Source organism: Neltuma alba, unplaced genomic scaffold, assembly GCF_004799145.2.
Source record: "Neltuma alba isolate B1F8T4 unplaced genomic scaffold, ASM479914v2 tig00013336_pilon, whole genome shotgun sequence".
Lineage (NCBI taxonomy): Eukaryota > Viridiplantae > Streptophyta > Magnoliopsida > Fabales > Fabaceae > Neltuma > Neltuma alba.
This window is the reverse complement of record NW_021637609.1, coordinates 94873-111809: the sequence shown is the minus strand read 5'-3', so window position 1 is coordinate 111809 and position 16937 is coordinate 94873. Positions and strand designations below refer to the sequence as shown.

The following is a 16937-nucleotide window of genomic DNA, read 5'->3' as shown; positions in this document are numbered from 1 at the left end:
ATCCTTGATTCATTGGTTCCAAGAGAGTAAATGTGTTGTCTGGAAGTGGTGTGTTATTAAAGATTATATATGTACACATGCAACGCATGCATGCATGTTCATCTGTTTTGGACACTGTACAATCTGTTTCCATCTCTGTTGAGGGTAGCAGACATGAGAATAGCCTGGGGATCCTTCACTGGGTTTTGGTTTATTAATTACTAACGAAAATGTACTAGAAATCGAATCACAAAATTAACTCATCCACCTTAAAAAATGTTCAAATTATGCCACTTGTTTTCCGCTTTGAAAATTACACTCTCCTTTTATATAAAATAAAAAACTTTGTTAAACTTTTTCCTCGCAGTAGAAGATAAGTGGTAGCAGTACTCAATCTAATGTAGGTAACTCACATTTAGATCGTGTGAATTACTCATAAATCAAATATAATATTAAATTTTGAATCGAAATGCGTTTTATGCATAACAAATCTGATTTTGAGTTAAGAACTTGAGATAGTAAATTAAACTCTAGCTAGCTGAAATATCAAAATTCAAATTGAGGTCTATACCTTAAATAAATTTCTAATTAGGTCAAGAGGCCTAATTCAGAATTTATGAATGCTGTTTAAAAACTAAAATAACCTTTTACATTCCACTAAAAAAACCCTTTTATAATTAAAGAAAATTTTTTTAAAAAAAATCAAACCATGAAAACCTAATATTATACTCCTTCGATCATTAATGTAGAATCTAATTAGGCAGTATTGGTCCTAGTTGTAAGACTTCCTTCATATTTTTATCAAATTTTTTTAAATTAACTCTATTGATGTTCTATATATAATAATCAAGTAGAAGAGTGATGAATAGAATTAAGAAAGATTCTTAAGATGTTTTAGAAAAAAGATATCATATTAACTAAATTAACTAACATATTTAATAGACTCAAATTAATTAATTATGTGTTAATATAATGATAAGAGGAGTATAATATTTATCTATAAAGACAGGAGAATTACAATAAGGTTCCAAAAATAATTACTAAATTTTTTTAATAATAACTTAAATAGCTTGTAATGATAATGATGATTTTAGAGCAAATGACAACTTGATTTGTCTTTTTTTTTTTCCTTGTCACCTCCTTATAATTCTCCCTGTTTCTGTCTTTGCTCCTTTTCTTCGTGAAAGCAACAGCTACGGCACCAGCTTTTTGGATATTTGATCATCACAAGGCACGTAAGTCATTAGAAATTACCACTTCCTGTCCTGATTACAAGGCCTTATTTATAATCTACAAATAAGATATAAATGAGGTTTTATAATTAGGATTGGAAGTAGTACCATATATTTTGCGCAAATTAATTTATTTCTTAGTTCTTCATTTAAATCATTTTCCAAACAGAGTTATATCATTTTAATTCATGATCAAATTGGTTTATCTGCACCTTCTTTGTTCCTCAACCTGCGTCAATTAATCAAAACAAATTTAATATTTTTTTACAATGAACATTGACACCCCAATTGTTAATTTTTTTCCTCTGAATTTTCATATTTGATCCTACTCAGCAACCAATATTGAACCAATACTGAATATTGGTTCGAGTTCTTTTTATTTGATCTAATGGATGTTGGTTCAACTATTCCGTTTCAATAAGTTGTTGATTTTCATAGCAAAAAAAAGGTTTGTTTGATTTCAAACTTAATTTTATTATGCGTATTGCATTATCAAAATTGAAAGAAAAAAAAAAAGAACTGACAAAAAAAGGCCAACTTTATACCGTTTATATTTACTCTGATCGACTTAAAATTGGGAAGCAGAAAGTTGTATAAAAGGTAACAATTGAGATGTGAGTTTGTAAATTTTTTTGCCACCGAGCCCTTTTATTTTCTTCAATATGCATGGGTGCGTCAGAAATCCCTATTTTTTTAAATGATAAGATTATTTTTTTAATTAGAAAGGACTATAATTAAAAATTAGATTGAAGTTAATGCTTCCCGCGCAGAGCGCGGGAGAGGTGATGCTAGTTTTTTTAAATGATAAGATTTTTTTTAATTAGAAAGGACTATAATTAAAAAGTTTCTGGTTAGGCCTCTTATCCGATGCATTTTTAATGATTTAATCAGATTCTTCAATTTTTAAAATTTATATCGAATTATATTGCTTATAAATTATAAAGGGGGAATTTCACTGTAGGACCGCAGAAGACAATTAATATCAAAGAGCCCCCAAAACTTTCTGAAATCTCACTGCAGGACCAAGGGACCAATCTGATATTAATTTTTAGAGTGAGATTACAATAATACCCCTCCCTTTTTATTTTATTAAAAACTAAATATTTACCGGAGTTACTGTTCCGGCCACCGGAGGTCGGAGGTCCGGCCACCGGCGCTCAGGTGGCCGCCGTCGGGTCCGGTCACCGGTGGCCGGAACAGTAACTCCGGCGGGACCTCCGGTGGCCGGAGTTTTTTTGTTTAAAACAAAGTGGCCAAGGGAGGGTTTGAACCCAGGACCCCTTGGCACACCAAAAGACTTATAACCACCAAGCCAAGCAACCCATTCAATCATAACATGCAAATAAAACTATATATAACAAAATAAACGCAACAGTCCAAATGTATGTGAACAAGTGAAATTAGACGATTTACAAGTGGAATTCAGAAATTTGCAACAAAAATTAGGCAATTTACAAATAACATAATAAAAGTCATAACCCCAAATGCAAGTGTTTAAGTGCAAATGAGCAAGTAAAATTTGAAGATTTACAATAAAAGTTTATGGATTTACAACCCAAATTTGGCAAACACAAGAGAATTCACAACCCAAAATGTAAGTGTTTGAGTGTAAGTGAACAAGTGAAATTAGACGATTTACAAGTGTAATTCAGCAATTTACAAAAAAAATTAAACAATTTACAAATAACGTAATAGAAGTCATAACCCCAAATGCAAGTGTTTAAGTGCAAATGAGCAAGTGAAATTTAAAGATTTACAATAAAATTTTATGGATTTACAACCCAAATTTGGCAAACACGAGAATTCACAACCCAAAATGTAAGTGTTTGAGTGTAAGTGAAGAAGTGAAATTAGACGATTTACAAGTGTAATTCAGCAATTTACAAAAAAAATTAAACAATTTACAAATAACGTAATAGAAGTCATAACCCCAAATGCAAGTGTTTAAGTACAAATGAGCAAGTGAAATTTGAAGATTTACAATAAAATTTTATGGATTTACAACCCAAATTTGGTAAACACAAGAGAATTCACAACCCAAAATGTAAGTGTTTGAGTGTAAGTGAAGAAGTGAAATTAGACGATTTACAAGTGTAATTCAGCAATTTACAACAAAAATTAGGCAATTTACAAATAACGTAATAGAAGTCATAACCCCAAATGCAAGTGTTTAAGTGCAAATGAGCAAGTGAAATTTGAAGATTTACAATAAAATTTTATGGATTTACAACCCAAATTTGGTAAACACAAGAGAATTCACAACCCAAAATGTAAGTGTTTGAGTGTAAGTGAAGAAGTGAAATTAGACGATTTACAAGTGGAATTCATCAATTTATAACAAAAATTAGACAATTTACAAATAACATAATAGAAGTCATAACCCCAAATGCAAGTGTTTAAGTGCAAATGAGCAAGTGAAATTGTCGAATTTCACTTGCAAATCTATAAATTTTTGTTGTAAATCTTCAAATTTTAGTTGCTCATTTACACTTAAACACTTGTATTTGGGATTGTGAGTTCCATTATGTTATTTGTAAATTGCCTAATTTCTGTTGTAAATTTCTGAATTCCACTTGTAAATCGTCTAATTTCACTTGTTCACTTACACTCAAACACTTACATTTTGGGTTGTGAATTCTCTTGTGTTTGCCAAATTTGGGTTGTAAATCCATAAACTTTTATTGTAAATCTTCAAATTTTACTTGCTCATTTGCACTTAAATACTTGCATTTTGGGTTATGACTTCTATTATGTTATTTGTAAATTGCCTAATTTTTGTTGCAAATTTCTGAATTCCACTTGTAAATCGTCTAATTTCACTTGTTCACATACATTTGGACTGTTGCGTTTATTTTGTTATATATAGTTTTATTTGCATGTTATGATTGAATGGGTTGCTTGGCTTGATGGTTACAAGTCTTTTGGTGTGCCAAGGGGTCCTGGGTTCAAACCCTCCCTTGGCCACTTTGTTTTAAACAAAAAAACTCCGGCCACCGGAGGTCCCGCCGGAGTTACTGTTCCGGCCACCGGTGACCGGACCCCGACGGCGGCCACCTGAGCGCCGGTGGCCGAACCTCCGACCTCCGGTGGCCGGAACAGTAACTCCGGTAAATATTTAGTTTTTAATAAAATAAAAAGAGAGGGGTATTATTGTAATCTCACTCTAAAAATTAATATCAGATTGGTCCCTTGGTCCTGCAGTGAGATTTCAGAAAGTTTTGGGGGCTCTTTGATATTAATTGTCTTCTGCGGTCCTACAGTGAAATTTTCCCAATTATAAATATATGCAGTGAGGATTGAGGGTGCCGCGGTTTTGGCAAGGGTGCGTTCTGCGAGGGATCTTTTCCATTTCAATCTGGGGAACGCAATGCAGAAAACATCATCATGATGGCTTCTCTGATGAATTACCAGCCCGCTTTGTTGAATTTTCGAAGCGTTGTCAATGGGAAGGGCTCGGCTGGGTCAAACCGTGGGGGTGTCATTATATGCGGCCTCCGGAGGAGCCCCAGAAAAAGCCTATGGAGGTCGAGGGTTTTGTCCAAAGAAGCCATTCAGGTGGTTCATTCCCTCAAGCTCGCGAAATCTACCCCCAAAGTTCAACATCTTCTCGATTCCAGACTCTCCAGGCTTCTCAAAGTTGATGTCTTGGACGTCCTCTCGGAGCTGCACAGACAAAATGAATTGGATTTGTGCCTCCAGGTACTATTCCACGGAATTTCTTTAGATTCTGCTGCTTGTTCTTGTTTTAACCAGACGAATGCGAAAATATAGGTTTTCGACTTCATCAGGAAGGAAGCAGTATATGAGAGGGAGTTGTCCCTGTACTCGGACATGATACTGTTGCTGGGAAGAAATAAGGAGATTGGGAGGGCGGAAGAGGTGTTTTCTCAGGTAATGGAAAAGGGATTGAAACCTGACACAAGGATGTACACGGAGATGATAGGAGCTTATATACAAGCAGGCATGACGGAAAAGGCAATGGAGACGTACGGCCTTATGAAGGCGTCTGGTTGTGCCCCGGACAAGCTGACCTTCACAATTCTGATAAGGAACCTCCACAAGGCTGGCCTGCAACACCTGGCTGCAACTTTGAAGGATGAGTGCTTTGACTACGTGGACTCTCCTCAAAAATTCATTCGTCAACTCCACCGCAAGCATGTAAGCTTTCCAATCATTGTATGCCAGTTTCCCAACCTCAACTTTGAGTTGTGAATATATCGAGTACCGGATAATTGAAGGAGCTTGTTCCTTGGTAATTGTAAATGCAAAGACCCAGTGAACCTTGTGATTGATGTTTTTACTTTTTATACTCGGATTCTTCATTCATTTCCTTGCCCATGTCTTCAGGCCAAAGGGAGATCAATTGTCGGCGATGATCTTACTTCTTGATGGAGTGGTGAACATGCGGCTTCATTTTCTCCCCCCTTCAATGGAAAACGCCATCGGAGAAACAATGTCGGGGTGATTTAGCAATTGTCCTGGATTTTTAATGGGTTCATTTATTTTCTCCCTTAAATCCATGTTATTTGTCTATTTCTGTCGCTCAATATTGTATTACAGAAAGACGAAAGGTCGTAATATTGAATTACGAGAAAGGTCACATCTTCACGGAGATCTTCTACGCCCAGTCTGGTGAAGATTGGAAAATTAGAAAAATAAAAAATAATTTTTATGCTACTAACAAAAAGTAAAAAGTAAAAAATGTTTCATAATAAAAATATGAATGTGCGCATTGCATGAGTAAGTGAACATGTCACTATTATTATCCTGTATTAAATCATTAATATATTAAATGAATGTGAAGACAGCCATAGCGAAGTCTCTGGCCTTTTATATCACTATTAGAATCTTTTATTAAGGGAGTGTTTGGCAGATGAAAAAGTGCTTTTTAGATATATTTTTTCACAAAACTAAGGCATACTACTCTATATATTTATTTCGTATATCATAAAAACACTTTTAAAATCATGGTTTGGTTTCCACCTAAACATCTCTTAAGGGCCTGTTTTGCAAGCACCCCAAACCATGGTTTTGGGACTCAAATCATGGTTTGGAGAAAATGTCAGCCAAACAGGAATAGGAAATGTGAAACCATGGTTTGGGTACAAACCATGGTTTTGAACCCCCAAACTATGGTTTCACCAGAAGCGGTCCAGAGTTCCTTCCTAGTTCAAATTATTGGAATTTTGCTATGGGCCCAACACGGATGACAAAAGAGTCCCATTTCCTGATTCAAATAATTAATTCATTCCTCAGTCAGTCTTATGCATTTGCTCTTCCTTTCCTCCTTCACTCCTTCCTCCTTCACATATTTTATTAACAATTTAATATTATGCTTTATAAGTATATATAAATATATTAATTATTTATTAATTATATTATCTTTTACATTACTAATTGTTAGTAAAAATTATTTTATTAACAATTTTATTTTTTCAAATCAAAATATATTATAAAATCTATCCCTTATGTAATTATCATATTAGCTTATATTTTTTTTAATAATTGTACATGTAAAAAGTATTTCTGGTAAAACTATCCAAACACTCTCACTTTTCATAATCACTTTTTCACAAAATTTATTCTCTAGAAGCTATTCTCCAAACCATGGTTTATCCAAACCCCCCTAAATCAACATAGGATGAACGGCATTGGCATAAACGAGGACAGCTATAAAAATGAGTGAAATTCCGCATCTTATTCGATTGGCAATAAGTTGTTTGGGTAAATAAGCTGCAATGCATTTCCCGGCTCATTTCATTTCGCCGCCTCCACACGTAGGTTGCTGGCAACTGCCTCATTGACCGATAAATAGTTTAAACCGAGCTGAAGCGTCATTATGTGATACTGAAATAATTTCAAATAGTAAGTAGGACAGAATCTCAAATCCATGGATGCACCATGAAATTGTCTAACAAATAAAAGCAACAAAAATTCCATTTCTCTTCCAACTGTTTATATTTCTCTCTTCTTTAGTAAATCTACACAATGAAATGTTGCCCGATACAAAATATTACAAGGGAAAAAAGCTCATACGCGGAGTAAGTTGCAGTCTGAGATAAACTGAACAGTAAGAGAATAACTACAAAGGAAACCAAACACCATCACACAGTTGCCCGCTTAGCTAGCTAAATGGCTGGGAGAGTCATTGAACATGCTGTGCCACATGAAGGCGCGAGAGAGCACCATCTCAAGCTCTTGGTGAGACCAGTTTTGAGTTGGAAGATGTTGAAGGAACATTACCAGCTCTTGGAAATCAAGCTTCTGAAGCTTATCTGACCACTGAAAATCATTTTTGATTAAAAAAAAAAAATCACTTTCTGCCATATAAGATTTGCTGAAACATAATACGCAAATCATCCGAGTAAACCATACTCCCAATACAAGAGTACACGAACAAGGGTGCAACTTAACAGGCAATAATTAGTAAAATGTCAGCGACCAAAACAATGGGGGAAAATACTGTTATACATGAACGTAAGTTTAATTTCAGAATCTACAATAACATAAGACTGCAGCCCTAGGTTGTTTGTAATGCACATGAACTTAAGCGACATGTACCAAAACTATATGCTCAGTGGTAATTGACAGAATTTAATGCAATTACACAAAGGACCCTTCTGAGTCTAACATTTGATGTGTCAAATAATAATTTCTGCAAGGAGTTTCATCAGTATGGTTACAAGACTATAATTTAAATTGATTATATCAGCGCAAAAGCCCAAAAATGATGTCTCACCGTCAGGAGAAAACTGGCAAATATATACACAAGGAAATCTGGTAAGGCGTCTCCTTCAGCAAGATATGTGTCCCAAAGGCGTGTGATGAGATGGAAGGGTATCTAATTAAACAGATTACATATTAGACTTGATGAAAGAATAACACTCAAGACAAATTTACTATCGTCCATTATCACCGACATCAATGCAACGATTAATAAACTCCTGCTACTTGCAATAAGGTCATTTTACAAATGTCTTTTCAGATGTCACAATCATAACTAGAAAGAAAAATTTCACAAGTTAGAGCGAACCTCACGGATAAGAAGACAGTTGAACCAGCCGAAAGAGAATAACACTCAAGACAAATTTACTATCGTCCATTATCACCAACATCAATGCAACGATTAATAAACTCCTGCTACTTGCAATAAGGTCATTTTACAAATGTTCTTTTCAGATGTCACAATCATAACTAGAAAGAAAATTTCACAAGTTAGAGCAACCTCACGGATAAGAAGACAGTTGAACCAGCGGAAAGCAATTGAAGAAATTCCAGTCCTTGTTCCTCCACATGTCTAGAAACAGGCTCTAGTGCAGCACAATAGTTTCACTTGAGCACATCAGATTCTATTTTAAGATATACAAATAATAATATACCAACAAAAATAATGAGATTATAAGGTTGGGTATTTCATGAGTATTAATTGGCAATATGGAAGATGATTATAAAACATTGACACTTGTGAGAAAAAACAATAATTTAAAATGGAGATGCAGGTGCTGGTAGAGGGATGAGTAGATATTCTTTAGCCCTATAGAGAGAGGTATAGGGAGACCAAGAAGGACACTCAAGGAAGTCATCAATCGAGACCCTTTTAGTTAATAGTATTTTAGAAAAGTTGGATTGTGGATATAGCACAACAGTGTCATACAATCAATGTAGCCAACCTCATTTAGCGGGATAATATTTGTTGCTGTTATTATTCTGTGTAAAAGCAAATGAGATAATTAGGTTTGTATTGCGTCCTTTGGAATATTTCAAACAAATCATTCATTAAAATGATTAAGGAAAAGTAATGGAGCTATTACCACACTACAGTTTTAAAATATATCATATTTCAAGCCCTTTCAGTACCGGGGCAGATATGCTCTTCAATCTATGAAAACAGACCAACATGGCCACATAAGAATAGCATAAGTGTGTCAGCATTAAATGTCATATACTACTCAACCTTGTAAGTAGGATAAGTACTGGTGAACATAAATAAGTTCAGCACGTGGGGTTTTCTATGGATACTAGAAGATAAGTCAACCTCAACTCAACTTCAAAATGTAAATGCAGTTGAATTATATTATCCATCAAAATATTAGGGTTACTTAAAGGGTTGCATTTAAGTTCATGCAATTAAAGGTTGCTTAAAGAGAGGCATTAAACCCTAATAAAAAAGTTTACCATCTATTCTTCTGACCAATTCCTTCAACTTAAAAACAAGCCTCTGAATTCCTGGTTGAGCGAATGTGTAATGGTCTTGCATACCATCGAGCAACTTTGACAAGCACCAATAACAGTCAGCTTCTACATTAGAAATTTTCTCTGAGGGTAAATCAGACATTGACCAATTGTCTATGCTCCCTTCTAAGTATTCTGATAGGAAAACAACTAAAAACGGCGTAACAAGATCATTTATTCCCTGAACATATCCGCTTGCAGGATGCCGAATGGCCCTGGCAAGAAATCATCAAGTCACATGAGTAAAACAGATAAAGTAAATTGCCCGTACAAATTTAATCAACAAGAAGAATGAAAAAGAATTTAAGAGCTACAAAATTTTTATCACGGATTAAGGCCTCAGTAAGTTCAATTAATGCTTGCTTGATACCCTTGAGATGGTGAAGTTAGCCCCCCCCCCAATCACCCAAAAAAAAAAAATTGGGGAAAAAGGCAAGAGAGAAAATTAGAGGTCACAAGAGCAACTATACACAAAGTCCGATGAAAGTGTAAATAAATATGCATAAGTCATTCACACCATCTTACTACTTGTTAACAAAGACTGAAAATTTGACAATTGAACCTGAAACAATGCCTCTTCTAATGTCCATCTGTAGCCTAACAATATCCCAGGGAAAACTACTAAACCATCATAAAGGACATGCAACAATGTTAAAACATGTGCTAATCAAGAGAAGTAACTATATCAGAAAATTACTTGAAATTAGACTGAGTAAACTACCCAAATGTAAGAAGACTACTTTCCAAAATTGATATTTCTTTCTTAGCCAAGCCAAGTGCCATCTCTCCCCTCACAGAACCATCCACATCAAAAACAATAGGCTAAGAACAACGTAAGGCCAACAAAATGGTGACAACAATATCTAACCATGTATAAAGAATGCGCTCCAATGATTTCTGAACTTGTGGTTGCTGGAAGAATGAAACATCAGGTACAGTTCTTGGACAATCAACAGCAATCTAACAAATTTTCAAAACCAACTGTCATGACTCATGAATTATAAAAATTGTTTTAATAACATCAAGATGCTCGTTCATTAGAACTGAGGATACCTGGCGAAGCATGTTAATCTCATCATCTGAACGTTGGGTATCAGGAATATCATAATACTGAGAAACACAGTCAAGATACTCCAGGCGCTTCCTTCTCAGAACTCCCTCCCTTCTATCTGAATTAGGTGGTGCATATCCCTGTTGTCAGTTAGTCTTTAAATTTCAAAGATAAGATACATTGAATAAGAATGAGGAAATAGGAGGTCAAGCTTCAATCTCAAAGAGACTTGACTATGTATCATTTTACAATATGCTTCACTTTTCTTCTTAAAAACCCCACGCATGGTCTCTTTGTAAAAAAGATCCATGTAGTCAACATCAAAATCTCTTCTGAAAGATACGTCCCTAACAGTTCACCCTCAGTGAACAAAATTTTTGTTTCAGCAATATTACCAAAATAAGATAAGAATAACTATATCTTCCCAAGTTATGACAACAACTTCAATATTTTTGGTAATCACACTCCTTATAACATATAGCTATCATCAAATCATGAGCTTGAGGGAGAAAAGGAGCTTAGGGTAGACCATAAAGCTTACCAAGAGAAGCCTCCACACTGTAGGGCGCATGTAATCTGGAACTCCACTCCAAGATAATTCACGCAACTTCTCTGCAAAATAAATTTCAAGTAAATATGCCCACAAAAAAGAGATCAGATTAAGGTTCTACAGATTTGCTGGCAGAAGTCATATTAATCATAACAAAGACTGCAGTAAGCATAATAAGAATCGCATTTCAATAACTGTTTTCTATTTTTAAGAAATATACTGGGTATCAAAACTAAAAATGGAAATCAAGTTGGATGTTGTTCATGAATAAGGTGAAGTGTAAGCAAATGTGCACATCATATACTTGATAAAAAGAACATTCTGAGCCAACAAGTAGGGCTTGCAGTAAATCTAGAAGCAAACTTTAAATTTGTAGATTTAAACTCCTTCATGTTGTCATAGGATTATTCTGTGGTTTATTCCAAGGCCAAAAACCCTAGTCAAAATAGCTGTCTAAGAAACCACATCGTGGGCTTGTTCATCTGAGCAGTGAGCACACGGCTTATAACCACATATGCTACTTCCATAAATATGATGCGCCCCAAAAGGAGTAACAATTAAGTTAACAAGTGGCACAAAGAACTATGATTATAAATTCAAATACCTAATATTACTGTCGACCCAGAAAGCACCTTAGTGAACTTCATAACTCTTGCAGAGTCTGTAGCCCTTGCCCCCACGAAAGATTTCTGGACTTCCTCAGATGGGTTGTCAATGTCAGAACTTGATTTTTTCAACTTATTCACATTGGAAACATTGACTGGTTTACTTGTACTCTGGACTTCTTCCTGTGTCAAGAATAAAAGCCCTGGTTAAAGAAGTACTGCCCAGTGGCCTTATAGAAGTATATGAAATAATCGTTTTATGAATACTGAAGCACCTCTGCAGCCTTAGCTGGGTGATCACTTGTGCCGGCATCATTGAAGGAGAAGCTCCTTTCATATCTTGGCGAATATTCCTTTGAGTTATCTAGCGGGTCTAGTCTCCGAGTCAATAATATTTTACCAGGGATGCTACGACCTTTCAGCAAGCTTGAAATAAAATATAAAATTGCCATCAATTATATTTTGAGTTGTTTGCTTTCCATTGTGGGTGAAACCGAACATGAATTCAGAGGGACAGAGAAAATTGTTCAATGATTCAAAGAAAAAGAAAAATAGTTCAATCAATCAAAGGGAAACGAAATAAAGCATGTAATCCCAATTATGCAGTCCCATAGCGTCTACAGAGAGTGGTCATGAAGGATAATTACGTTTGTCATCAATAAAACTTCGTAAAGAATGTAATCCCCTTAAAGACTCTTAGAAAACATAAGCGACAAACTTGATATAACATCTTCAGTTCTAACTGCAATCAGATCGGCGGAAATACAAAAGTGCTGATAATAAAGGATTAAAACTTTAGTCCATAATCATTGTGCTAGAACATTAATAAAGGCAGCGGACCCATATCGGTTTGAACAGAATCATAGATCAAGCTTATTACACCGATTTTGGCATTGAAGTCAGTCAGGTCCGCATAAATCAAGCAACATAACCGTGTAAAATTTCATCGATCAGAAATATTGACTTCAACGCTTAAAAACTAATGAATTAGCTTCTCTAAGGGAAAAAAAAAAAAGCAGACGAGGAAAGGTTTTCCGGCAGCTGCATGATCAGATCAGTCATCGGAATTATAGGGATGATGAAGTTTCCTCGTAATGCCTTTAGCATATAAGAAGCAGATGATTAGAGGCAGGAAATGGAGGATCTGGGAGCGTGAAATCAGTACCCTTGAACATTCCTGAGGGTCTGATTGAATCTGGAGTCTTGGCTTGTGACGGTACTCCCCGCGTTGCTGTGATCTTCTTCCCGCCTGTTGTGGATGCGGTCATCGTTATTCATGGTTGCTACGCCAGCACTACCAGCGTTGTTTGATACTATTTCCAGGGCCACTAGCGAGAGATGCTCGCAAGGAAGGACATGGACTCACCAAAAGTTCTTTCCCTTCCTCAACCCGCTAATTATTTCGATCCTAGTTTTAAGAGTTTGTTTATATTCTACAAATTATTTTATTACTTCATCCTATTTCTTGTGTGGTATGTCTTACAAATTCTTTTTCTGGCGCCAACCTCTCAAGCAATCTTTTTCTAGTCAACCCTTTTTTTTTTTTTTTACCGGATTGCGTTAGCGGGAATGATAATTAATTCAACTATTTTTTAGGAAATATGATGAGTAAATTAATGTGTTGTTGAACAAATAAAGATTTGATAACTTTAAGAAAAATATTAAAATATAAAAAAATATTTAAGGTATTATTGAAAAAAATTACATTACGAGTGTAAATACTAAAAAAAAGCACTTGATTAAATATATTTAATGTGATTTTTGATTTGAATATATATGCTATTAAATTTTTTTACAGATTTTTGTAACTTCATTGAAAATTAATGATATGAGAATGATTGGGCTTAGTATGAACTCTCGTTATTAAATTTTATTAGTTAGTTTACAGATTCTTAAGTGCACTCTTACAAGTACCATGTTATCGCTTAGCTCCGGGATTTACTAGTTTTCCCTCTACCCCTTCTGTTGTTTCGGATAGTGTTCTCGCAGATGCCATGTATTGCACCTAAGGCTGCTGGTCTGCCTTTATTTCAGCCCCAAAAAAAAAAAATTTCATGTTATTAGGCAGTTTAGAGTGATTTTATCATTTTCAATCTCTTTCTGCCTCCTTTCGCATCATTTTCGTTTCTCTCTCATCAACCCCGGCGTAACTCTTTTTAAAGCCATTTTAACAGGTATTTGGACTAGCTTTTAAAAAGTGATTATACAAAAAAAAATTTATCTCGATTTATATGAAAGTATTTTTTTAAGTGTTTTTAAAAATTGCCAAACTCCTCCTCTTGAGTTGAATTTGGAAGTGAATTATTGAAAATGCTACGCCGAACTTAAATGAAGGGCTAAAAGTCAAGGAAAAAAAAAAACAATTATTTCTCGCACCTTGCAGTGATATCAAACATCCTTTGCAGTGCATGTGAGGGATTTGGAGGGGAGACGAGGGGCCTCCCATTATTTGGATTGAACAAATTTTGTAGGATGAAAACAAAAATTCTCTAAAATTTTCCCTCCTCTCCCCTTGAGGATTGGAGGGATTTAGAGAGAAAAGGTACTACTATTCCGGTTCTTAATATAAAACTTCTTTAACTAATTTGATTAGATTAAAAAAATTAAGTAAGTTAGTTAATTATGAGAAATATGACATTTTTTCCTAAAACACCATAATCATCTTTCTTAATATCCTTCCTTCCTTATATACTTGATCATGATTGAGGGAGTATCCATAGGAATAATTTAAAAAAATTGATAAATATGATAAATAGGTTTTATATTTAGAACTAAAATTAACTGAATAATTAGATCTTATATTAAAAATCGGAGAGTGTTTTGGATTGTTGTAACTAATACATTCATATTAGTGTTTAACATTCCTGCAGGTCTTGTTTCGGGAAAAAAAATGCAGAAAAGCCATAGTAAATCCCACATGAAATTTTGCACTCTAGATTTGTACTGTGGGGTGAAATTTTGTGGGGCAAGAATATTGATTTTCCAAGTCGAAGCTTAATACATTGATCTAGCCTCTGATGAAATCTGCTCTTTCTTATGTAACCGAATCTGCACCGTCGATAGTAACATGAATTCTAATTTTCTTGGCTCCTAGTTATTAATTTTGGAGATACATATATATAAGTATTATAATTATTATAATTTTTCTGCCAACGTAATTATTGTGTATATATAGTAACTATTGATTACATATTATAGTTATATTTATTCAATTTTAATAGTTATGACATTATAATTTTCTATACATATAATTTATAACTATATTTTAGTAAATATTTTATAAAACTTAAAACAAGTTCAAAATAAGAATAAGGATGAATTTGTCCATATCAAAATATTTTCCCTCCCATTCTCGAGTGAATCAAATAAAATAATATTAAAATATTTTTCATTTCTTTTTTATCATGAAACCAAACAAGGTAATATTAAAATCTCTTCCCTCTTCTCCATTAAAATTCCTCCATCTCCCCCTTTTTGTTTGAGCCAAACACACCTTAAACTCATTTTAGCCCAATCGGTTAACCCACCTTATCTTAACTTCTAATACACAAAAAGGAATTTCTCATAATTTTCATATAAGAACATTTAGAATGTGTTTGGATTGAAAAAAATGATTTTTATTTCATTTGATTTTTACACTCATAAATTAAAGTGATTTTGGATTATTTTTGTTAAAAAAAACAGTTTGACAAGCTAAAACCCCTTATTGATGATTAATTGAAAAGAAAAAGTTTAGAGGAAAAATAACTATAGATGAGGTTAATTTTATTAAATAATTTCTATTGGCTATAAATCTCATTGAATAACATATTTATATAATATGTGCATAATGTGACAATTCTAAAAGAAATATTAAAACTAAAATTATAAGGGTAAAAATAGTTAGTGCATCATTGGAAAATTTTGAAGAATACTAAAATGATTAAATTTTAAGGAAAATTTGAAAAAAAATATCCCATTAAAAATTTAATTGGTAAAAATGACAAAAATTAGAGTCTCTATGCATACAAAATTCGCCAAGTATTAATGCACCGTGCGTATAAAAATTTATCATATAATTCTCACTAATTAAATTTCTAATTGATATTTTCCCTCCAAAATCTTCTAAATTTTATTATTTAATTTCTTTCATATTTTAGATAATTTTATAAATACTGTTGTAAAATAAAAAAAAGTAGAGAATAACCGTAGAAAATGAGAGTAGATAAACAAGAGAGTATTTATTTATTTATTTATTTTCAAAAAATGCATAATGCATGCCTCTATTTATAAACAAAGCTATAAACAAAGCTTTGCAGTTTTAACTTTAAGAAATTTTACATATTTCTTCATAATAGGAAATGACGTGGGATAATAAAAATCATGGAAAGATGTGTCTACCCACAAAAATATTGCATTCCTAACAAACATAAAATTATTGAGTTTTTTGGTATTTGGAAGTACCCAAAAATATTTATTAGAAATACTTTTTCGTAAAATAAGGTAAACTCCTCCATATATTTACTTTGTATATCATAAAAATACTCTTATAATCATAGCTTTGTTTTTATCCAAACACCTTCAAAATAATTTTATTGTTTATTAGTACAAATATGACCACCTTCTCTTTTATCTCATCATCATTTTGTTTTTCTCTTTTCAAAATAACATTGAGTATTTGGATTAGTTTTTTAAAAATAATTTTATATATAAATATATAAGAAGAGTTTTGTCTCGATTTAGATAAGAACAAATTTCTTAATCATTTTCGGTGTTTTCTAAATTCTCTTATAAGTCTTCACTTATCCCGTAACATTTTTTTTTTCTGAAGTCAATTAGAGTGATCCAGGCATGTGTTTCACCCATACATCAACGGCTAACTCATGTTTCCGAATTTTCAAGGCACATTTTCAATTCGAAACTTGAATTCAAACCTCACGACATGAAAAAAGAAATCAATTCCATTTGATTCTATGTTATTGTTGATATGACTTTCAAACGTAGTCTTTTTTTTTGGGTGACAAACATAGTCTTAAAATTTGAAATTTCAGAGGAAGCAATTTGAAGAATCAAATCAAATACCCTGCATCTCTCTTTTTTTTTTTCTCCCCCCGGCTATGTCTATGAATTGTATATATAATTATTTTTTTTGGCCAACATATATATAATTAATTTAAATATAATTTAATAATTAATGTCTAAAGTTTAGTGACCGTCGGTTAAAATGGCTGGGGGGAAAAAAGTGTTCGTTAAAAATGGAAGTGTTTGCGAGAATAGCCGCCATCCACAATTACAGGCATTACTGCCCT

General features: G+C 33.5%; 2 protein-coding genes across 3 annotated transcripts; one reads left to right on the top strand and one right to left on the bottom strand.

The window, feature by feature from the left end:
• Window positions 1-4507: 4507 nt before the first annotated feature.
• Window positions 4508-5818, top strand: LOC114736462 (pentatricopeptide repeat-containing protein At1g62350). 2 transcript variants are annotated; one of them, XM_028924300.1, is made up of 4 exons: window positions 4508-4820; window positions 4851-4910; window positions 4983-5369; window positions 5559-5818. In XM_028924300.1, the coding sequence occupies exons 1-4, from the start codon at window positions 4596-4598 to the stop codon at window positions 5598-5600; spliced, it is 714 nt and encodes a 237-aa protein (XP_028780133.1). In that variant the 5' UTR covers window positions 4508-4595; the 3' UTR covers window positions 5601-5818. The 2 variants fall into 2 exon arrangements, with proteins under 2 accessions (XP_028780133.1, XP_028780132.1); XM_028924299.1 differs by having other exon boundaries at window positions 4509-4910.
• A 1292-nt stretch (window positions 5819-7110) lies between these two features.
• On the bottom strand, window positions 7111-13041 carry LOC114736442 (TBC1 domain family member 22B-like). The gene is given in 11 exon segments (XM_028924265.1): window positions 7111-7493; window positions 7951-8052; window positions 8437-8474; window positions 8477-8521; window positions 9387-9658; window positions 10312-10403; window positions 10497-10634; window positions 11036-11106; window positions 11649-11832; window positions 11925-12075; window positions 12815-13041. Coding segments are annotated over 11 exon segments (1368 nt in total). The 5' UTR covers window positions 12928-13041; the 3' UTR covers window positions 7111-7331.
• Window positions 13042-16937: the final 3896 nt, after the last annotated feature.

Coding starts and splice junctions, on each gene's coding strand:
- LOC114736462 (XM_028924299.1), top strand. CDS start 4,596: ATGATGGCTTCTCTGATGAATTACCAGCCCGCTTTGTTGAATTTTCGA. Junction 4,911..4,982: donor AATTGGATTTGTGCCTCCAG/GTACTATTCCAC, acceptor GCGAAAATATAG/GTTTTCGACTTCATCAGGAA. Junction 5,370..5,558: donor GTCAACTCCACCGCAAGCAT/GTAAGCTTTCCA, acceptor CCATGTCTTCAG/GCCAAAGGGAGATCAATTGT.